A 21139-nucleotide genomic window follows, 5' to 3' on the forward strand; every position below is an offset into this window, starting at 1 on the left:
GATGCCCCTGCCCCCCCCCGCCCCAGCCCGTCCCAGTTAAACCCAGTCTCGAATCTGAGAAAACCAGTTTAAATATGACAGCAGTAGAAAAAGCAGCGGTGGGAGGGGGCGGTGAGGGCCAGCGGGGCTCAGCCCTGCCCAGGGACCGTGGCCTTGTCCTTGTCCTCGAAGCAGGGGTTGCTGAGGGCCAGCCCCGCACCCTGCTCTGAGCCGGCCACCGCGTCCTCCCTCGTGTCCCCTGCCGCGTCCCCCGCCGGCACCCGCGGGCTGGGTCCTGTGGGGACGAGAGGGGACAGTGCCAGGCTGCCTCCCGGGCAGGGGGACACCGGGGACAGGGCACCGCCCTGGGGAGGGGGCGGGGGGGGGTCGTACCCATGTAGCTGAGGAGGACGGGGAGGAAGATGAGGCCGTGGGCCAGCCCCACCAGGGTGATGATGAGGTTGAGGCGGAAGAAGAAGATCTGGATGAGCTGGGCCTTGGCGAAGGCCAGCACCACGATGCCGGGCAGGTTGGTCATGGCCACCCCGGCCACCACCTGCGCCCAGGACAGGGTCAGCGACAGCCGGGTCGCCCTGTCCCTCCCGTCCCTGGGGAGGCCAGGGGCCCGTGCGGCCGTCGCCCCCCGCCCCGTGCCCACCTTGCTGCCCATGTTGACGGTGGCCTCGGCGGCTCGTTCCACCCGGCTGGGCTGGGTGCTGTGGGCGAAGGCGCAGGTGAGGTGGGACACGAACTCCACCGAGATGCCCACGGCCTGTGGGGACGGGCTGTCACCCAGGGGCACCCACTGGTGCTCCCCGGGGCTGGCACAGTGGGGTTCCCAGGGCTGGGCAGGACGGTGGATGCCCACCCTGCCGGCCCCGTGTCCCTGTGCCACCTCGCGTGTCCCAGCTCCCCGTGCCCCCTTGCAAGCCCCCGTGCCACACTGCGTGTGTCCCCGTGCCATCCGACGTCCCAGTCCTTGGTGCCACCCTGCATGTCCTGGGCTGCTCTGTCCCCGTGTCACCCTGCGCGTCCCAGGTCCTGCCACTTCCCGTACCCCCACAGCCACCCCATATGCCACCCGTGTGTCCCATGTCCCTGTGCCACCCATGTGCCCCAGCTCCCCGTGCCACCCCGCGTGCCCCGCACCGCGACGAGGTTGATGAGGGCCACGGCGTTGTAGGGGATGTCCCAGAGGGCCATGGCGCCCACGGTGTCCAACAGGATCATGGTGATGGTGAGGAGGGTGGCGGCGCTGGAGCGCAGGTCCATGCCCAGCAGCAGGAAGGAGACGCCGAAGGTGGGCACCAGGCAGAGCGCCAGCGTGATGACGCCCTCGGCCACCACCGTCAGGTACTGCTCGTAGTAGACGTAGGTCACCCTGCCAGGGAGCGTCACCGCCGCGCTGGCACCCCGATAACGGGCACCGAGCACCCGCGCCGACCCCGGCGGAGCACCCCGACCCGTGGCGGGTGCTTACGTGTAGGGGAAGACTTCGAAGTCGGGGTCGGTGCCCGGCACCTGCCGTAGGTTGGTGGTGATCTCCTCGGCCAGGTCGCGGGCGGCCCGCAGCGCCGCCGTGTACTCCTGGGAGGTGCGCAGCGGGCGCTGGTACGCCATGAAGCGGGAGGCTGACGGCGTGGGGGGTGGAAGGGGGGTGAGGGGGGTCAGCCCGGCACCCTCAGGTGCCCCCTCACCCCGCACCACCCACCCTGTGCTCACCCAGGATGGTGCCGTTGGCGTCCATGCTCACCGCCGTGTCGTAGGCGCCCAGACCGCTGTGGGGAGGGGGCGAGGGGTGAGGGGGGCACCCGGAGCATGTACTGGTGCCCCCCATGGGTGCTCCCCCCCACCCCGGGTCGCACCTACCCCTTGGCGCACTGCAGGGTGGGGCGGTCGTGGAGGAACCAGGGCAGGAACTGCTCGAACTCCTCCACCGTCGGGCGCCGTGTGGTGTTCAGGCATTGCCCCCCGAGGCAGCTGGGGTCACCTGCGGGCACGGCCGCGCTCAGCACCCCGGGGACACCCGCTGGGAACCACGGCCGGCGCCCAGCAGACCCCCAAGGGACACTGCAACAGGCACCCGATGGACCCCCAGTGGGATCCCAGCGGTCTCCCAGTGGGACCCATGGTGGGCGTCCAATGGGCACCAGCACAGGCACCCAACGTACGCACGTGCCCACACTAATGGGAGCCCAGCGAGCACCCACTGGGCAGCACAGCATCCACCCGGTGGGCACCCAACGTACACCCACAGCGGGGACCTTACGTGCACCCAACGGCCACCGTGGTGGGCACCCAGCGTACACCCACCGGGCACCATGACGGACACCCAGTGCACGCTCGGTGGCCGCCACAGCGTAGACCTCATATTCCCCCAAAGGCCGCCATGGGGGGCACCCAGCGTACACCCAACGGCCACCGCGGTGCAGACCCCACGTGGCCGCCACAGCGTGTCCCCCCCCAGCGCCTCGGTGCCCACTCACTGCTGGTGGAAGGACAGAACTCCCCGCTGAGGTTGCCGAACCGGTGGATGCGGCAGCAGCGGCCGGTGGGGTTGAGCCAATCCAGGAAATCGTCCACCCAGGAGGTGGCGGGGATGGCGAGGTAGGACCTGGGCAGAGGCAGGGCTGGCAGGAGCCCCGCAGGACGCCACCCGCCCCGCGTCCCCCCCCCGGCCCCGCACTCACACGTTGGGGAAGCGCGTGGCGTACTGGATGGTTTGGGTGAGGGAGTTGGAGGCGCAGCCGGCGCTGGAGCAGATGCCGTTGGTGCCGGCCGAGGAGGAGAAGTTGTAGCCGCCGGTGGTGACGAAGTAGGTGGGCACCCCCACCGCCAGGTACTGGTTCAGGGCAGCGAAGTACTGCAGCATGTAGGAGTCCTGGGGGGCACCCGTCCCGTCAGCCAGGACGCGGGCACCCACCCACGGCACCCGTAGGCGCTGGTGGTCCCCGGGTGGGTGACACCAGCCCCACGCTGGCCCTATGCGGGGGTCCTGCCCCAGGTGTCCCTGTCGGGGGCCGTACCGCCCCTGCGCATCCCTCTGCGGGCCCACAGGGAGCCACGGCAGCCCCGTATGGAGCCCCCCCGTATGGAGCCGTGCACGTGTGGCCCGGGGCGGGGGGGAACGGGACACGGGACACGACACACCTATAGGTGCCACGCTGTCCCCACGCGTCCCCGTCCGGGGCCGTAGCACCCCCGTGCACCCCCGGGGCGGGCCGTGCTGTGCCCATATGGTGCCGCACTGTGCCCCAGCAGCCCTGCAGAGCCGCAGCACCCCCCGCACCCCCTGCACCCCCCGCAGGGCTGTCCCCGTGCGGCCCCAGGCGCCCTGCCGTGTCCCCCCACCTTGGGCATGGCGAGCTCCTGGTCCAGCCCCACGGGCACCTGCAGCGTGAGGTAGAGCCCGGCGCAGGCCAGGAAGAGGAAGAGCAGCACCTGCCAGCAGCACCCCCGTGAAAGCCCCCGGGACCCCCAGGGACCCCCTCAGGGCCCCCTGAGCCCCCCGAAGCCCCTTGCAACCCCTCTGTGTGCCCCCGGACCCTTCCAGAGGTGCCCCGATCCCCACACACCGATGTCTCCCACCCCCCCATGTCCCCATTGTCCCATGTCCCCCCTCCAGCCCCTCAGCCCCCCCACACCTCCCAGCACCCCCCATCCTCCCCCATCCCCTGGACCCCCAGACACCTCGACGTGCCCCAGGACCCCCCAGGACCCCCACACCCCCTGGCCCCCCCAAACTCTCAGGACCCCCCACCCCCTGGCCCCCCCAGCCCCCTCACCACGACGGGGCGCGCCAGGCGGTGCAGCAGCAGGGGGGTGTAGTAGCGGCGCAGCAGCGGGCGCAGCAGCCGGGCGCCCGGCCCCGCAGGACCCCCCGTGTCCATCCCGCAGCAGCAGCAGAGGTCGAAGCGGGCGGCCTGCGGGCAGCGAGGGGCTGGCACGGGGCCTGGCACGGCCCCCCGCCCCCCAGAGAGGGTGCCCCCCGCCCACCCCGGGGGCCCTGGGTGCCCCGTGCCAACCCCAACAGCCTTGGGTGCACGGGCACCCCCATCCATCCGGGGCACCCCGAGGACTTCGGGCACCCCATGCCTGTCCTGGGTGTCCTTGCACCCATGGCACCCCATGCCCACCCCGTACCCACCCTGGGCACCCCACGGCCATCGTGGGACACCCCCCCCCCCCCCCCCCCGTGTGCCGTACCTCCTGCCGCCGGGCGTCGAGGGCCAAGAGGGCGACGAACCCCGACATCTGGAGGAGGAAGTCGAAGGCGATGGCCACGGCGGCCGTGAGGGCGAAGGTGCGGACGGCGGGCATGGAGGAGAGGGCGCCTGCGGGCACCCGGCGTCAGCACCCCCCGCACCGCACCCACCCCCCCCAGCACCCACAGCCACTGCACCCAGTGGGTGCCCAACGTCCAGGGGTGCACTGTGCCTGCTGCGTGTGCCACGGCTGTGTCCCCCCACACTCCCCTCTGTGTCCCCCATGTCCCTCTGCCCCCATGTCCCTGTGCCCACCCTATGCCCCCTGTGCTGCTTGTGCCCCCCATGTCCCTCGTGTCCCCCATGTCCCCATGCCCAATCTGTGCCCACCATGTCCCTGTGCCCCCATGTCCCTCGTGTCCCCCATGTCCCCTGTGTCCCTGTGACCCCCCCCCCGTGCCCCCCGTGTCCCCGCTCACCCAGGAGGAAGCAGATGACCTCGGAGAGGCTGCAGAGCAGCATACTGGGTGCCACCTGCGCCAGCACCCGCCCGATGTGCTGCTCCCGCGTCTCGTCCGGCTCCCGCTGCGACTGCTGCTGGTGGGGGCGGTGGGGAGGGGGTGCCCGCCATGGGTCACCCCACCCCGGGCACCCGGCACAGCCACCCGCCACCCAACCTGGGGGTGCTGCCATGTGTGCAGCCGGGGCCGCTGTGCCCCTTTGGGGACCCCTGCGCCCATGGGTGCCCCGTGCCACCATGCCCTGGGGGGGCACCCCCACCCAAGGGTGCCCACCTCCCCCACGGGGACCCCCCCATGCCCACAAGTGCCCCGCTGGGGACCCTGTCCCCAGGGTGTCCCCATGCCCCCCCCGTGCCCGCCGACCTGGTACTCTTGCACAAAGATGAAGATGTTGTCCGCGCCCACGGCAAGGACGAGGAAGGGCACGACCTCGAGGATGATGAGGGACGAAGGCAACCCCAGCAGCGCCAGGAGCCCCATGGAGGCGAAGACAGCGCCCAGCACCACGGCGATGCCCCCCAGCGCCAGCGTCACCTTCGACTCCACCTACGACGGGGTGGGGGGAGGCACCCGCTCAGCACCCAGCAGGGCACCCCAGGGTGCCAGCACTGCCCGAACCCCCCCCACCCCCCCCACCCCGGTGCGTACCAGGACGCGGCGCCAGGCCGTGTACTCGCCCAGCGCCAGGGTGATGTAGATGAAGACCACGAGGTAGCTGACGGCGAAGACGGGGATGTCCTCCCCCGTGGTGCGGTTGATCTCATCCTCCAGCGAGCGCTGCCGGAAAGCAGAGGGGTGAGGGGGCGCCGGGCACCCCAGGGTGCCCCCCACCCAGCCGGCCGGTGGGTGCCTGACCTCGGCCATGAAGGTGACGGAGAGGTTGGGGCCGTGGGTGCGCTGGAAGTCGCCCACCACCTCGAGGAAGCGTTGCTCCCAGCTCAGCACCCACTCGTGGCGCGGGTCGTCGCGGGGGAAGTTGTTGAGGGAGTAGGTGACGATCAGCGCCTCCGCCTCCGTGTACTCGGAGCCTGCGGGGGCACGGTGGGTCACGTCCCCGGGGTGACGTGAGCCCACCCGCCGTGCCCACCCAGCCCACCCGCCCCGGCGATGCCCGGCGCTTACCCGGGTAGCCACCGAAGGCGATGTAGGGGAAGACGGGGCCGCCGTACTCGGCCATGCAGCTCAGCTCCAGCGCCGTGATGTCCTTGAAGGAGAGCGGGGAGCTGGTGGGGACACGGCGCCGGGTGAGAGGGGGCTGCGCCCGCCCCCGCACCCGCCCTGATCCTGCCGCAGCACCCTGTGGGCAGCGTGTCGCGCTGGGTGTCCCTGGGACGGCACCCTGGGGGGCAGGCAGCGCCCCCAGCACAGAGCCCAGCACCCCATGGGCACCCTGCTGTGCCCAGCACCCCATAGATAGCACCCCAGCCCCAAAGTTCAGCACCCCATGGGCACCATGCCGTGCCCAGCACCCTGCAGGCATCCCCCCGCCCCCCTCCCCGTTCCCGTCCCCGGGGAGCAGCACCCACTTGACGCAGTAGATGAGGTGGTCGCGCCAGTCGACGGTGCCCGTCACCTTGCCGTCGAGCTGGGTGGCCGTCATGGCCAGGTGGGTGCCGTTGTTCTGGAAGTACTGGGTGACGCTGTTGACGCAGCAGTCGCCCAGCCCAGGCTGCGTTGGGTTGAGCGGGGCGTAGCAGATGTCGCTCAGCGTCACCTCCCTGCCCGACGCCGGTGCCCACGCCGTGGTGGCCGCCAGCCGCTCCTGCAGCTCCAGCAGCGCCCGCAGCACCTCCTCCGACAGCACCCCACTGAAGTTTTTGGCACCCAACACCACCGATTCGTAGCCGGAGCTGGGCCGGCCCGGTGCCGTCACAATCACCTGGTTGGTGCGGAGGAAAGGACCGAAGTGTTCGTCGTGAAACGCTTTTTCTTGCCGGGCGCGGCTGCCCGGCGCCGACCACAGCTCCACCGGGTCGGTGGTGAGACGCAGGGTCACCAAACCGGCCGATAAAAGACCCGCCAGCACCGCCGCCACCACCAGCACCACCACGGGGTGCCCGGCCACCAGCGTGCCCCACCAGCGGAAAGCCCTCGCCAGGACGCGGTGGCTGACATCGCTGAGGCGTGCCGAGCAGCAGGTGGCACGTGCCGGTGCCGGCTCCGGCGTGGCGTCCTTCTTAGACCGCTGGCACCGGCACATCAAGGCGATGATGAAGATGAGGGCGAGGAGGCCGAAGAGCAGCCCGCAGAGGACCAAAGCGCCGTCGGCGTTGCCCAGGCGGAAGGGGGGCGGAGGGCCGGAGGGGGCGATCACCGGCGGGCAGGATTCGGCACAGTCCTGGCACGAGCAAGGCTGCTCCTCGTCGCTGAGAGCCTGGTCGCAACGCCAGGCCTGCCCGCCCAGCGGCACGATGGCATCGCCGGGCTGCGTGCCGTTCGGCACCAGCTGGAAGTCGATCTGCAGCGGTGCCAAACCGTTGTTTTTATCCCCTTGGAAATCCAGCCAGCGTTGGGTGGTGCAGAGCCGGGCGCCGTAACGCCCGCACATGGTATCGATGGCGTAACCGCCGGTAGCCGGTAACCGGACGCCCTGGCAAGAAGTGAAAGAGGCGTCGGCAAAATCCCGCTGGTAAAAGCATTGGTACTCCACGACGGCGAGCTTGGTGGTGCCCTGCGTCGTGGTGTAGTTGACGACGCGGGTGACGTTGGTGAAGAGGCTCTGGTCGGGGCTGCAGATGTTGTTGCAGTAGAGGTTGGCGAAATTCCTGGCACACGCCGGGCAGCGGGAGAGGACGGCGCCGGAGAGTGCCACGCTGAGCTGGAGGGCGCCGAGTTGCGCCAGGGAGCAGCAAACCCGCGTCGTCTCGTTGTCCCCCCGCACCAGCTCGGGGCAGACGGAGCGGAGCAGCGCCAGCACCGTGCCCGTGGCCACCTGCGCCGGCTGGTTGGAGAGGCACGGCACTTTGGATGCCACCAGCGAGACGTTCACCTCCGGGTTGCGACCGCATTCCCCGTAGAAGGCACAGTAACCGGCGCGGTGGATGGGAGTCAGCGACGGCGCAGCCTGCGGCGGTCGGAGGGGGGGTCAGCGGGCAGCACCCCGGCCCGTGGGGCACCAAACCCGGCTCCCCCGAACGGCACCTGACAGGCACCGCGCCAGCGTCCCCCCGGCTCTGCCACCCCCTGCCCCGCCGAGCCTCACCCCCACGGCGCCGCCGCGGCGTTGCCACCAGCGGTCACCGCGTCCCGGCTCCCCGGCATCCCAAGCCGTCCAAATCCCAGCACCTACCAGCACCAGGAGGGCGCAGAGCACCGCGCCGGCCAGCGCCACGGAGGCCGGCATCCTGGGCAAAAGGCTGCCGCCGGCTTTGCCCGGCCCCTATAAGACCCCACATCCCCTGGGCGGTTGCCCGCCGCCGGTGAGGTCTTCTGGCCTGACGGCGCCGAAGCCAATCAGCCCTCGGCGGAGCTGTAAAGCCCTTGTGATCATTAACCCTGATCGATAGCCGCTGCCAGCCGGCGCATCCCCGCCGGGGAGGTGTCCCAGTGCCCCCCTGCCCGAGGGGCACCCCGCTTCCCCGGCAGAGCCGCGGTTTAGGCTGGAAAAGGGGGAGTTTTGGTGCCGCGCCCACCCGGGACGCCCCAAGGGGGCCGTGGGTTTCGCAGGGCAGAGGAGGAAGCGGAGGGGCCGTGCCAGGCGTGGGAACCTCACCCCGGCAGCCTGGCACCGGGGACACGGGCGCTTTGGCAGTGCCGGCGGGGACGCCAGGCCGCCGGGAGCGAGGGGGTAAGAGAAACCGGCTCCATCCCCAGTGCACGGGCGGTAAAACCTCTGCCGTCACCGAAGCGGGGCTGCCGTGCCCGCGGCGGGGTGCCAGTGCCAGAACCCTCCACCCCGGTGCTGGGAAGGGCTCAGGGCGGGCGGGCAGCCTTGGACCGGAGCTGCGGCCCCCCGATAAGATGCTGTAACCTCGATAAAATGCCTCTACGAGCGATAGGGGCACCACGGCGGGTAACGCCTGCCTCGCACGCTACGGGGCAGGGCTGGGCGAACCTGGGCATGCCGGGCGGCACGAGAGCGCCGGCCAAGTGGCACCCAAGGCACGGTGCCAGCTCCGTGGCAAGACGTACCGGGCCACCGGGCTCACGGCGATGCCGGCACAGGGGCGGTGGGGTGCCAGAGAGGACCCGAGCCCCCCCCCCCCAAAGCTGACAGTGCCACCCCCACACCGTGTCCTTGTCCCAGTTTATGGCCCCTGTACAGTCCTGGCCTCGATAAGGGGGGGACGATAACGCCCTGGCACCTTTGCCCGGCATCAGCGGGAGACACCGCATCCCGCCTCTGCGTCACCAACCTTCCCCCGTCACGTAGCCGCAGGGGGGGAACCGCACGCAGCCCGGCAAGGCGACAGCACGACGCGGCACACGTCTGGCACAGTCCCTTGACACCTTTATTGGGCACAACCGCCCCACGGGGTACGGCGCGGGGGTACCCCGAACCTCGGGGAGGGGGCTGCGAGGCAGCTGCGGTGCCCCCCCCGGTGCGGGCGCAGTCCGTGGGGCAGCGGTGGGCTCAGGAGGGCGGCGCGGCGGGACGCTTGGCACCGCGGCGGGCGTACTTGAAGCTCTGTAACGGGTTGCCGGTGCCACGGGACTGGAGAAAGAAAAAACAGCGTCAGACCCCCGGGCAGTGAGGGGGACGTGGGGGGCCGGGGGGGGGCCCTTCCGTACCCGTCCCACACTCACCGTCGAGCTGCCACGACGGCCGGCACCGGTGCGCGGCAGCCGCAGCCACTTGCGCTTCTTCAGGTTGGGTTTGGCGATGCCGCGGAGGCTGGGGGGCACTGCGGGCAGAGAGCGGCGGGTAAGAGGGTGCCGGCAGCCCCGAGGGCGTCCCCGTCCCCACGTCCCCCCCCCCGGCACTGTTCTGCCTCTACACCCCAGGGTCCCCATCCTGCCCCTTTTCTCCCCGAAAGCGGCGGGCGCGGGGCCGTACCCAGGTACTCGGGCACGTTGCGGAGGTGAGGCTTGACGATGGCGGGGTGCAGGGGCTTGTCGTGGCGCAGGACGTGCAGGTCGCGGGGGTTGTCCTCAAAGTACACCTGGGTGTGGAGAATCGGGGTGGGGGGGGCTGGCAGCGCCCGGTACCCAGCTCACGCTGCCCGCGGACCCCCCCGAGACACTGCCCCCCGCCCGCTGCCCCCCAGGAGCCCCCCAGGAACCGGGAGGTACCTTGAGTTTCTCCGAGTTGAGCAGCTCATCCTTGATCTCCCGCAGCCGGGCTTCCTTCACCGCCTGCTTGGTGACGGAGCGCATGGCGTCCTGGGGGGCACACGGGGGGTTTCAGAGCCCGTCCCCCCCCCAGCTGGTGCCACCGGCACCCCCCGGCGCCGCCCGCCGCCCACCTACCCGGCAACGGTAGCGCAGTGCCTCAATCTCCTCCATGGAGAACTTGTAGGGCTGCAGCATCGACTCACCGTTCTCTGGGGACACACGCGGGGTCACCCCCACCCTCTCAACACCCCGCACCCCCCCCGATGTCCCTTGGCACCCGCTGCCACCCCCCGCGGTGACACAGGGTCCCCCCGACCTGCGGCGAGCGCGTCCTCGATGCGGGCCAGGCCGTCCTGCTCCTCGGGCAGCGCGAAGGTGAGCGCCGTGCCGGGGTTGTCGGCGCGCGCCGTTCTGCGGACGCGGAGGGGGTACGGCGGTGGGACGCCCACCCTGGGGGGGGGCCGCTGGCCACCGCGGGCACCCCCCGTGTCCCCTCCCCGCGTCCCCACATACCTGCCCACGCGGTGGATGTAGGAATCGACCGTCGGCGGCACGTCGAAGTTGATGACGGCGGCCACGTTTTGGAAGTCGATGCCCCGCGCGACGCCGTACTCCGGGTCCTTGCCTTTGCTGCGGGGGGGGACACGGGGACATACGAGATGTTGGGGTGGCTCAGGGACCCCCAAGGACACGGGGACACCCCGGGCGAGGGGACATCTGGGACGCAGAGACTCAGGTGGGTGCAGGGACGCTGGGAAAGGGGATCCCTGTGGGTTCAAAGACACTGTGGGCACCGACACGTGCACAGGCATGAGGACAAACCCCCCCCGGGCAAGAGAAACCCCCCCCCGCCTTGGGGACGTGGCGGGTACAGGACCCCCTGGGGACAGGGACCTCCCCTGGGCACGGGCCCCCCTTGGGGACAGGGACTCCCCGGGCAGAAGCACCCCCGCGGCTCCGGGTGACGTTCCCTGGCCTGAGCCCCCCCGGGCCGCAGCGGGACATCGCTGGGGTGACGCGGTGGCACCCACGGGTCCCACCTCTGGGCAGCACCCTTGCGCTTCTTGCGTGGGGGCTGCCCCACGGGTGCCGCCGGCGCCTCCTCGTCGGTGGCCACGATGTAGTCGTAGATGCCGCGGTTGAACTGGGTGATGACGTGGCACCTGGGGACACGGCGCGTGGCCCTCAGCATCCCCGCTGTGGGCACCCCTCTTTGGCGTGCCCCCCCAACCCACAGGTACCCCCTGCCCTTCCTCCACGGGCACCCTGCACCCCCCTTACCCCAAAGGGCACCCTGTTTCCCTGGGCACCCCTCAGCACACCCGGGACAGCCTCGGGCACCCTTTGTCCCCAGGCAGCACCCCGCCTTCCCCTCATCTTCTTCCACGAGCCCCCCAGCAGTCACCCTGCTCCCCGGGTCACCCCCGGCCCTTCGCGGTTGCCCCACCGTCCCCCTCGCCCCCCTCCAGACCATCCCAGGGGTCCCCCCGACCCCCGGCCGAGCCCCTCGCCGCTCCCTCGGGCCTCACCGGGAGCGGGCGGGCAGCTCGGAGTTGAGGGCGCAGGCGGGGATCCCGAACTGCTCGAGGAAGAGCTTGAGGCGGTAGCAGCGGGCGAGGGTGCTCACGAAGAGCAGGGCCCGGCCCCGCAGCAGCCTCAGCTTCAGCAGGGCGCAGAGCAGCAGGAACTTGTCCTCCTCGGTGCCGCAGCGCACCGCGAACTGCCGCAGCTGGGAACTGCCCGGCAGCCGAGGCTCCGGCGGGCGCAACGTCACCTGCAGCCGGTGCGGCGGGGTCAGGGGGGACGCGCCCCAGCGGCCGCCGTGCCCCCTACCCCCCCCCTCCAAAATGTGCCGCTACGGGTGCCGCGTTCCCAAGTCCTGGCGTCCCCCCCCGCCGTCCCTGTGCCCACGCCAGACCCCCTCGCACGCCACAGATCTCCCCCCGCATGCCCCCCGGCCCCCCCAAAGCTGCCCCTGTGCCCCCCAAGCTCACCGGGTTGTGCAACACCAGCTCTTTGAGGGCCTCCACGTCGGCGCTGAAGGTGGCCGACATGAGCAGCGCCTGGTAGATCTTGGGGAGATGGCTGGGGGGCGTTGGGGGGGCTCAGAGCCAGCCCCCGTGGCTGGGGGTGATGGGCCCCCCCAAGCCCTTGGCACCAGACCCGGCCTGGCCCAGTTCCTCCCTCTCGAGCCCCGCTGTGCCCCCCAGCCCTGACAATGTGCCCCAAACGCCCCCCCCAACTGTGCGAGTGCCCCCCCTTTGTCGTCCTGCCCCGGCTGTACCCCCCAAACCCCAGACCCCCAAATCCCCCAGCCCTGGCAGTGCCCCCAAGCCCCTGTTTGTACCCCCCATGCCCTCTAGCTCTAGCAGTGCCCCCCCAAACCCTCAGTGCCCCCCAATCCCCTGGTTGCACCCTTCACGTGCTCCAGCCCCACCAGTGCCCCCCAGCCCTGGCAATGCCCCCCCAACCTTCAGTGTCCCCCAAGACCCTGGCTGTGCCCCCCCACAACCACCAGCAGTGCCCCCTCAGCCCCTCAGTGCCCCCCAAGCCCCCGGCTGTGCCCCTCCACATTCTCCAACCCCCGCAACGCCCCCCAGATCCCCGTCCCCCCGGGGCGTCCCTCACCACAGCAGGGACTTGATGTCCTCGCCGAAGCCGAAGGAGAGCAGCAGGTCGGCCTCATCCAGCACCAGCAGCTCCAGCGAGTGCCGCAGGCTCAGGCTACGGGCGCTGAGGTGTGCCAGCACCCGCCCCGGCGTGCCCACCACCACGTCCGGCTTCTCCATCAACACCGGCCTGGTGACACGCTGCGTCACCCGCCTTTGCTGTCACCCTCGCCTGCCGGGGCGGCGGGGTGGGGGGACGCACCCAGGTGTTTGGGGGAGCGGGGGTGAGCTTACCGCTGGGCGGCGAGGTCGGTCTCGGCACAGAGGTCGGCCACCCGCACGTCACGGGCGCAGAAAGCCGCCAGCTGCCGCAGGCTGCGCACCACCTGCTGCCCCAGCTCCTTGGACGGCACCAGCACCAGCGCCCGCACCGCCTGCGCCACCGCCGAGGGTGCCTGCGCCTGCCCGTGCCCCCGGCCGCCGTCACCGCTGGTGCACGGGAGAGCCGCCCCGGTGCCCCTCGTGCCCCACAGCGCCCCCCCCCCAGTCGATACCCCGCAGCGCCCAGCCCTGCCCCACGGTGCCCACCCACACCCAGGCACCCCACAGAGCCCGTGTGCCCCGTGCCCCACACCCCTGCCTGCCTACCCCCCTGTGCCCCCCCCCCCCCAAACCCGATCCCCCCCCCCCGCCCGGTGCCCAGCCGTGCCCCCCGCCGCCTCGCTCACCTCCTTGACGCGCAGGAGGTGCTGGAGCAGGGGCAGCCCGTACGCCCCCGTCTTCCCAGAGCCGGTCCTGGCCCGGGCCAGGAGATCACGGCCCTCCAGCGCCAGGGGAATGGCCTCGGCCTGGATGGCCGTGGGGGTGGCCCAGCCCAGCTCTGCCACCGCCTGTGGGGTCCGTCACGTCGCGGGTCCCAGCCGGCTGGGCTCCCCAGCGCCCCCCCGGCACAGAGGGGAGCACGCCCGCCCGGAGGGACCCCGCGTCCCAGCCCCTCAGGGCTGCCCTCCTCCCGCCGAGGGACCCCAGAGTCCCGGCCCCTCAAGGTCTCCCGCTCTACGAGGGACCCTGGCGTGCCGGCCCCCTCCGCACCCACGGACCCCTCCAGGGCCCCCCACGGCCTCCCCTCCCTCCGACGGACCGCAGAGCCCCGGCCCTCAGAGCCTCCCCGCCACCACCAAGGGAACGCTGACGTCCGCCGCCCACCCCCCCATCCCCGATCCCCCTCCCGCAGCCCCCCCGCGCACCCGCAGCAGCCGCCCGTCCAGCCCCATGTGCTCAAACCCCGGCGCCGCCACCGCTGCCGCCATCTTGGCCGCCCGCCGCCGACTGCGCCTGCGCCACCCCCGCCCCTACCCACAGACGCTTCCGCTGAGCGCCCAGAGCGGCCGCAGGACCGCTACAACGCCCCCTGGCGGCGGAGGCCGAAGCGCGCATACACCCCCCCCCCCCACCGGTCCTGGGAAGGGGGGGACACGGACACGGACACGGACACGGACACGGACACGGACACGGACACGGACACGGACACGGACACGGACACGGACACGGACACGGACACGGACACGGACACGGGGGGGGGGGAACGACCCATTGCGGACAGGCAGCCAAACGCCTAAGCCCCCTTGCCCCAGAGCCACCCCCACCCTACCCTCACCCCCCCAAAAAAAGCACCAGCAAACCCCATCGGGACCCCCAAAAATCTTTATTCTCCCACAAAACGCCACAGCGAGGGATGGCCCCCATCCTCCCCCGTGGCAGGCAGGCAGGACCCCCCCAGCCCCGCACCCTGCCCACCACTTCCGGGGTGCTGGTAGGCAGCAGGGGGTCCCCCCGGGGGCTGTGGGGGCTCCCCCGGGGTTTTGGGGGGGCTACACCAGCTTCTTGGCCTCGAAAAAGCTTTTGAGGTGCCTCATCTGCCAGATGCCGGTGAGGATGAGGATGATGGTTTGGGCGATGGACCACCACAGAACCCGCTGGTTGGTGCTCTCGCTCGTCATGCGGAAACGCTCCTCCCGGTACTGTCGGGCAAAGAAAAAAAAAATAAAGCGTAGGAGGAGTCATGGTGGGGTGGGGGAAATAAAAAGGGGGTTCACCCCCCGCCGGAGCCCCCTCCTCACCCGTTGGTAGTTCTGCTCCTTCTGGATCTGCTCGACCTGGTCGAGGAGCTGGCGGGCGCGGAGCTGCAGCTCCGTCAGCTTGTCCTTGGCGGCGATTTCGGGGTAGTTGTTGGTGTGTTCGCCCACCTGGATGTCCAGGTGGACCCGCTGTGGGGCAAACAGAACATCAGTGGACCCCCGCCACCGCTGACACCCCCTCCCCAGGTTTGGGCCCCCCCCCAGTTACCAGTTTGCCCCCAGCGAAGAGCGCCATGCGGGTGGAGTTGGAGTGGAGGCAGATCTGGTGCTCGCCCGGCGTGTGGGAGGTGAAGGTGAAGCGTCCTTCGGAGCCGTACTGCCGCGACAGCACCACCTGCGCCGGGACACGGCTGCCGTCACCCACCAGGGGGGACACGGGGACAGCCCCTCCCTGGGCCACAGCCCCCCTGTCCTGGCTGGTGGGGCACCCCGTGCTCTCCATGGACCCCGCACCCAGGCTGGTGGGTGCCCCGCACGCCCCAAGGACCCCATACCCCAGCTGGGGGGCACCCAGGGATCCCCTGCCCCAGAGACCCCACACCCAGGATACGGGCACCCCAGCAACACCCTGCCCCGGCTGGGGGGCACCTCATGTGCCCCAGGGACCCCCACCCCTGGGTCAGAGGGTGCCCCAGCCCCCCGGGGACCCCCACCCCCGGGCCGGGGGGTGCCTGAGCTCTCCCCGGGACACTCACCTTGCCGTCAGGGTCCTTCACCTCCACGTGCATGCCCAGCCCCGGGGTGGAGGGCAGGAACGACTCCGACTGCTTGTCCCACAGCTGCGTCCGGTAGTTCCCTGGGCGGGGGGGCGGCGGGTCGGAGCAGGCCCAGCACCCCCAGCCAGGCCCGGCCCCTCATCCCCCCTCACCCACCTCTCCCGGTTCCCGTGAGCCTCTCCTGCCCCTCGGGGAGCTCCCCACTGCCCCCCGGCCCCTCTCGGTGCCCCCCCCCCCCGGGTTCCCGGTAGTCTCCTCACCCCCCTCCCCAGCCTCGGACGGCCTCTCCCGGGCCCCTCACCGATAACCATGGTCTCATCCGGGATCTCCTCGATGAAGCAGCGTTTCTCCGTTTCGCCGATGTGAAAGTAGAGGCCGTGGGCGCTCCAGGCCGCCAGCACCACGGCGGCAACCGCCGCCCGCAGCGCCCCGCCGCCCGCCATGGCCCGCGTCCCCCCGCCCCGCGGGCGGCACACTGCGCACGCGCGGCTATATCCCCTCACGCACTGCGCATGCGCGGCTCTGTCTCATCACACATTGCGCATGCGCCGCTCCGTCGCCGCGCCACACCGCGCATGCGCCATCCGCCGACGGCCACTCACTGGTCCCCACGATACACCTACGGGTGCCCGCTGGGTTCCCGGAGGCGGCCCGCGTCGCTTCACTGCGCATGCGCCGTTGCCACAGTGACACGCATGCGCAGTGCGCCTCGCACGGTGGCGTAGCGGGGAGGGCGTCGCGCTCCCAGGGCTGAGGTTGACAGTTCGAGGCCCGGCTGTGCCAGCTGCGAGGGGCCCGGTGACCCCCGGCTGTGTCCCCGTGTCCCCCCCCCGGATGATCGGCCTCGGTCGCCACCCCCGGCCGTGCCGAGCCCTCCGGCGGGGCGGAGCCAACCCTTCACACCCTTCCAGCAGTGTGGCAACACCATCACCAACCTTCTTCCTTCCTTCCTTCCTCCCAGCCGCTGCTGCCCCGGGGCTTGGCCGGGGTGGGGGGGTCCCATGGGTGAGCGGGTGACCGGAGACCCCCGGGGAAGGGCCTCGGCGGGGCGGGAGGGGAAGCGGAACCACGGGGACGATTGCGCCACCGGCAGCCCCCCGCCTCCGCAGGCTGGAAATTTTGGGAGGGGTTATAAAGGCGGGGGGGGGGCGCGGGCGGCGGGCATCGGGGCGCCATGGCCTGCCAGCCCGCGCTCACCCTCGCCCTCCTCTTCCTCTGCGCAGAGGCCGAAGGCTTCGCCCTCTGCCACACGCCCGCCCTGCAGACCACGGTCTTCCAGTATCGGTGAGTAAAGTGGGGGGGGACGACACCACCCATGGGGGACAACTCGGTTGGGGAGGGGGGTGTCAGGGTGGGCACCGCTGTCCCCGCTGTCCCCGGCAGGATTTGGGACGTCAACCAGAAGTCGCTTTACCTGCGCAATGACCAGCTGGTGGCCGGGCACCTGCAAGGGGCCAACGCTGCCCTCGAAGGTGAGGTGGGGACGCGGAGCCGGGGGGGGACACACACACGTCGGCCGTGCCCTGATGATGGCCCCGTGTGTCCCCTGCAGAGAAGGTGTTCTGGGTGCCCAACCGTGCCTTCGAGCCCTCCCGGCTGCCCGTCATCCTGGGCATCCAGAATGGCACCCGCTGCCTGGCCAGCCCCCCCGCCAGCCAGCCCACCCTGCAGCTGCAGGTCAGGGGACACCGCAGCGGGGACAACGGAGGGGTGGGGGTGCCACAGGGACACCACGGGGATGGGGACACCATGGGGATGGGGACACCAGAGAGGTGGGGGTGCCACGGGGACACCACGGGGTTGGGGACACTGGAGGGGTGGGGGTGCCATGGGGCACCATGGGGATGGGGACACCATGGGGACGGGGTACCAAAGGGATGGGGGTGCCACGGGGGTGCGGATGCCATGGGGATGGGGACACCATGGGGACAGGGTACCAAAGGGATGGGGACATTACGGGGATGGGGATGCTACAGGGGTGGGGACACCATGGGGACAGGGATGCCACGGGGATGGGGATGCCACAAGGATGGGGACACGGCAGGGATGGGGACACCACAGGGATGGGGACATCACGGGGATGGGGACACCACGGGGATGGGGACACCACAGGGATGGGGACGTCACGGGGATGGGGACACCACGGGGATGGGGACACCACGGGGATCACAGGCACGGGGCATCGCGGGGCTGACACCATGGGGAGGGGGACGCCATGGGGACAGAGCCACCGCAGGGCTGGGGACCACCGCAGATCCGGGTGCGCGCGGTCACCCCGTCTCCAGCCGGCTGCCGGTGACGTTGCGGCGCCGGTACCCGCCGCAGGACGCCGACATCAGAGAGCTGCCCCGCGCCGGCACGGCCTCGGCCGCCTTCACCTTCTTCCGCTCCTACAAGGACGGGCTGTGGCGCTTCGAGTCGGCCGCCAACCCCGGCTGGTTCCTCTGCACCTCGGCACGCGGCCACCAGCCCCTGGGGCTCTCCCGGCACCCCGATGCCACCCACCTCCTCGACTTCTACTTCCAGCTCTGCTGAACCCCCCGGTCCCTGGGGACGGTGACATCCTCACCCCGGGGATGGGGACATCCCCCCCCCCAGCCCCCCAGGACCGTGGTGTCCCCTGGGAATAAAGATGCTCTGGACACCGTGGTCCCCGTGCCGTGGGGGGCAGCGGGGAGGGGGGGCACGGGGCAGGGCAGGACGAGCGGTGGCCCCCCCAGCGCCTGCGTCACCGCGGCGGGATGGCCGGTGTTGCGCCACCGGCTCGTTAGGGATGGGAACGGGACATCCCCGGGGGGGGGTGACGCTACCGGTGGGGCTGCCCCATAGCCGGGCGCCTCCCGGGTTCGGCCCCTTCCCGGATTTGGTGGTGGCAGACGCCTCCCGCCCGGCGCGCCCCAACCGCTGCCGGCCCCGCACGGCACGGCACCGCACGGCACGGTGGGGACGGGGCACGTGGGACCTCGGGGACAAGGCGCACGGGCGCAGCGGGGACGGGGCGTGCAGCACCGTGGGCACAGGACACGTGGGCACCACGGGCACCGGGGCTGTGGGGACACGGTGGGGACGGGGCTCGGGGGTCTGCGGGGATGGGACACACGCGGGTGGCACCTCGGGGACAGGGTGTGCAGGACCACGGGGACACGGCGCAGGGGACATCCCGGCCACAGGCATCGCGGGACACACACACACACACACGTGTGCGCAGGGGACGCAAAGGACAGAGGAACCAGGTGGTGTTTCACCATCGCTCTGTGTCCCCGTCACCCCGCCATGCCAGCGCCCGCCCAGCCCAGCTCGCTCCTGTACAATTACTGGGGCGGGGTCTGCCCCCCCCCACCCCGCCTGGCCCTATAAGAGCCGCTGTCACCCGGCACGGGGGTACACAGCCCAGAGGACACGGGACGGGATTTTGGAAGCTGACAGATTTGCAGGTATCGCTGGGGATGGGGACGGGGACAGGGACAAGCTGGGTTCTGCTTGGGCAACATTCTGAGGGCGTTCACTCTGGAGCCTACTGACAACTGGGAGCCTACTGGCAAACAAGAGACTGGGTGTGTTGGGGGGGGGGAGCCCCTACTCGCATCACCCGTGTCACCCACGCGCTACCCTCTCTCTCACGCAGGCTCAGCCATGTCTCACACGTCCAGACCTGCCTTCAGGTGAGTGGTGATGGGGTGGGGACGGGGTTGTCCCTCCCCTCATACCTGGGGCCCGAGTCACTCAGTGTGGTGGCCGCCCTCACCCCTCTCTCCCCCCTCCCCGGGCTGCAGCAGGGCCAGGGGTCCCAGGGGACACCGGGAGCAGTCCCAGGCTTGCAGTCACCCACCGGGTGGCATGGCGGAGCTGAGCACGGGGCCCGGGGACGCGGCAGAGTCTGTCATCGACCCTGACATGGTGGCCTTGTTCAAGGAGTTCCTGGGGGAAGGTAGCGCTGGCGGGCATGGGGGCCCTGTCCCCACGTGTCCCCCGTGTCCCCACCTGCCCCCTGTGTCCCCATCCCCACGTCCCTGTGTCCCCAAACCCCACGTCCCTGTGATGCCTGCATGTCCCCATGTCCCCACATGTCCATCACACCCATGTCCCCATGTCCCCCATCCCCATGGCCCTGTGATGCCCACATGCCCCCATGTCCCCATGCACCTGTGACACCCCTTGTGCCCCCTCCCCGTGTCCCCATGTCCCCATACGCACGTGCCCATCACTCCTGTCCCCCATCCCCATGTCCCCATGTCCCCGTGTCCCCATACGCACGTGCCCATCACTCCTGTCCCCCATCCCCATGTCCCCATGTCCCCATACGCACGTGCCCATCACTCCTGTCCCCCATCCCCATGTCCCCATGTCCCCATACGCACGTGCCCATCACTCCTGTCCCCCATCCCCATGTCCCCATGTCCCCATGTCCCCATGTCCCCAATCCCACGTCCCTGTGACGCCCCATGCCCCCGCGCACCCACGATGCCCCTGTGCCCCATCCCCGTGTCCCCGTGTCCCCTGGCAGAGACCCTGTCCGAGGGGCCCTCGTTGGAGACGCAGTCCCTGGCGAAGCCCTACCACTACGTGGTGCGGGACACGCAGCAGAAGGGGCTCTACCTGCACGACGGGCAGCTGGTGGCCACCAGCCTGCAGGGTGCCAACGCCGCCCAGGAAGGTGGGTGCCCTGGGTGGGGAGGGGGTGGCACCCCACCCATGGGTGCTCCCACCCACCTCCACCCACGCCATCTCCTCGTAGAACCCATCAGCGTGGTGCCCAACAGACACCTGGAGCGCTGGCGTTGTCCCCTCTTCGTGGGCATCCGTGGCGGCAGCCAGGCCCTCTCCTGCGGCACCGGCCCCGAGCCCCAGCTGAAGCTGGAGGTGAGCGTGGGGGGCATCGTGGCGGGGGGGTGGCCCGGGGTGGGGGGCACCCTGGGGTGGGGTACCGGAGGTGGGACAACCCAAGGTGGGTCAACTCAAGGTGGGCAACCCCAGGCGGGGGCACCCAGAGACGGGGCAACCCAAGGTACGCGGACCCAAGGTTGGGGGCACCCTGGGGTGGTGGACACCCGGAGGTGGGGCAACCCAAAGTGGGGGCACCCGGAGGTGGGGCGCCCCAAGGTGGGTCAACTCAAGGTGGGCAACCCAAGGTGGGGGCACCCTAAGATGTTGTCATTCCGAAATGGTGTCACCCTGAGGTGGTGGCACCTGGAGGTGGGGGTTCCCTGGGATGGCGTCACCCCACGATGGCATCACCTGGAGGTGGGGGTTCCCCAGGGTGGGTGTCACTCCGTGATGGCATCACCTGGGGTTCCTGGAGCTGGGGGTTCCCCGGGAGGGTGCCACCCTGGGATGGCAGTCCCAGTGACACCCCACCCCACGGCAGGAGGTGGGGCTGCTGGAGCTGTTCTCGCGGGAGGACAAGGCCACCCCCTACACCTTCTACAAGACCTTTAGTGGCTCCACACACACCTTCGAGGCCGCTGCCTTCCCCGGGCGCTTCCTCAGCACCGCGCCGGAGCCGGGGGAGGCGCTGCGCCTGGCCGCCCCACCCGCCATCACCAACTTCTACCTGCGCCGCAAGTGACCGCGGCACCCGTGGGTGGGTGGGGAGCACCCGTGGGTGGGGGTGTTCTCCCCACTGTCGGTCCGGCGGGTGGGGGGAATAAAGCCGCGTCTTTGTCCTGGCTTGCGGCGTGTGGTTTGGTGGGGACGGGG

The 21139-nt window shown here is 71.0% G+C and overlaps 5 protein-coding genes across 7 annotated transcripts; 2 read left to right on the top strand and 3 right to left on the bottom strand.

Moving 5' to 3' along the window:
- Window positions 1-55: 55 nt before the first annotated feature.
- On the bottom strand, window positions 56-8064 carry LOC129196689 (NPC1-like intracellular cholesterol transporter 1). Its single transcript, XM_054804533.1, has 19 exons — window positions 7995-8064; window positions 6232-7769; window positions 5828-5928; window positions 5561-5733; window positions 5354-5482; window positions 5069-5251; window positions 4664-4778; window positions 4186-4313; window positions 3765-3902; window positions 3331-3420; window positions 2670-2860; window positions 2466-2593; window positions 1849-1969; window positions 1702-1757; window positions 1460-1610; window positions 1129-1360; window positions 638-751; window positions 373-535; window positions 56-274 (listed from the first exon to the last, which is right to left on the bottom strand). The coding sequence occupies exons 1-19, from the start codon at window positions 8046-8048 to the stop codon at window positions 129-131; spliced, it is 3951 nt and encodes a 1316-aa protein (XP_054660508.1). The 5' UTR covers window positions 8049-8064; the 3' UTR covers window positions 56-128.
- A 1074-nt stretch (window positions 8065-9138) lies between these two features.
- Window positions 9139-13924, bottom strand: DDX56 (DEAD-box helicase 56). Its single transcript, XM_054804537.1, has 14 exons — window positions 13836-13924; window positions 13317-13478; window positions 12883-13049; window positions 12608-12778; window positions 11974-12064; window positions 11509-11753; window positions 11020-11142; window positions 10493-10609; window positions 10296-10390; window positions 10115-10188; window positions 9938-10027; window positions 9702-9807; window positions 9452-9549; window positions 9139-9359 (listed from the first exon to the last, which is right to left on the bottom strand). The coding sequence occupies exons 1-14, from the start codon at window positions 13896-13898 to the stop codon at window positions 9279-9281; spliced, it is 1683 nt and encodes a 560-aa protein (XP_054660512.1). The 5' UTR covers window positions 13899-13924; the 3' UTR covers window positions 9139-9278.
- A 352-nt stretch (window positions 13925-14276) lies between these two features.
- On the bottom strand, window positions 14277-15911 carry TMED4 (transmembrane p24 trafficking protein 4). Its single transcript, XM_054804543.1, has 5 exons — window positions 15744-15911; window positions 15422-15522; window positions 14935-15060; window positions 14709-14855; window positions 14277-14609 (listed from the first exon to the last, which is right to left on the bottom strand). The coding sequence occupies exons 1-5, from the start codon at window positions 15883-15885 to the stop codon at window positions 14460-14462; spliced, it is 666 nt and encodes a 221-aa protein (XP_054660518.1). The 5' UTR covers window positions 15886-15911; the 3' UTR covers window positions 14277-14459.
- A 408-nt stretch (window positions 15912-16319) lies between these two features.
- Window positions 16320-18091, top strand: LOC129196693 (interleukin-36 receptor antagonist protein-like). 3 transcript variants are annotated; one of them, XM_054804541.1, is made up of 5 exons: window positions 16320-16447; window positions 16666-16726; window positions 16826-16914; window positions 16995-17119; window positions 17728-18091. In XM_054804541.1, the coding sequence occupies exons 1-5, from the start codon at window positions 16444-16446 to the stop codon at window positions 18070-18072; spliced, it is 624 nt and encodes a 207-aa protein (XP_054660516.1). In that variant the 5' UTR covers window positions 16320-16443; the 3' UTR covers window positions 18073-18091. The 3 variants fall into 3 exon arrangements, with proteins under 3 accessions (XP_054660516.1, XP_054660515.1, XP_054660517.1); XM_054804540.1 differs by lacking the exon at window positions 16320-16447 and having other exon boundaries at window positions 16457-16726; XM_054804542.1 differs by lacking the exon at window positions 16320-16447 and having other exon boundaries at window positions 16457-16726; window positions 17768-18091.
- A 670-nt stretch (window positions 18092-18761) lies between these two features.
- Window positions 18762-21106, top strand: LOC129196692 (interleukin-36 receptor antagonist protein-like). The gene is made up of 6 exons (XM_054804538.1): window positions 18762-18876; window positions 19068-19104; window positions 19216-19370; window positions 19947-20096; window positions 20178-20302; window positions 20808-21106. The coding sequence occupies exons 2-6, from the start codon at window positions 19076-19078 to the stop codon at window positions 21006-21008; spliced, it is 660 nt and encodes a 219-aa protein (XP_054660513.1). The 5' UTR covers window positions 18762-18876; window positions 19068-19075; the 3' UTR covers window positions 21009-21106.
- Window positions 21107-21139: the final 33 nt, after the last annotated feature.

The sequence above is a fragment of the Grus americana genome, chromosome 26 (assembly GCF_028858705.1).
Source record: "Grus americana isolate bGruAme1 chromosome 26, bGruAme1.mat, whole genome shotgun sequence".
Classification (NCBI taxonomy): Eukaryota; Metazoa; Chordata; class Aves; order Gruiformes; family Gruidae; genus Grus; species Grus americana.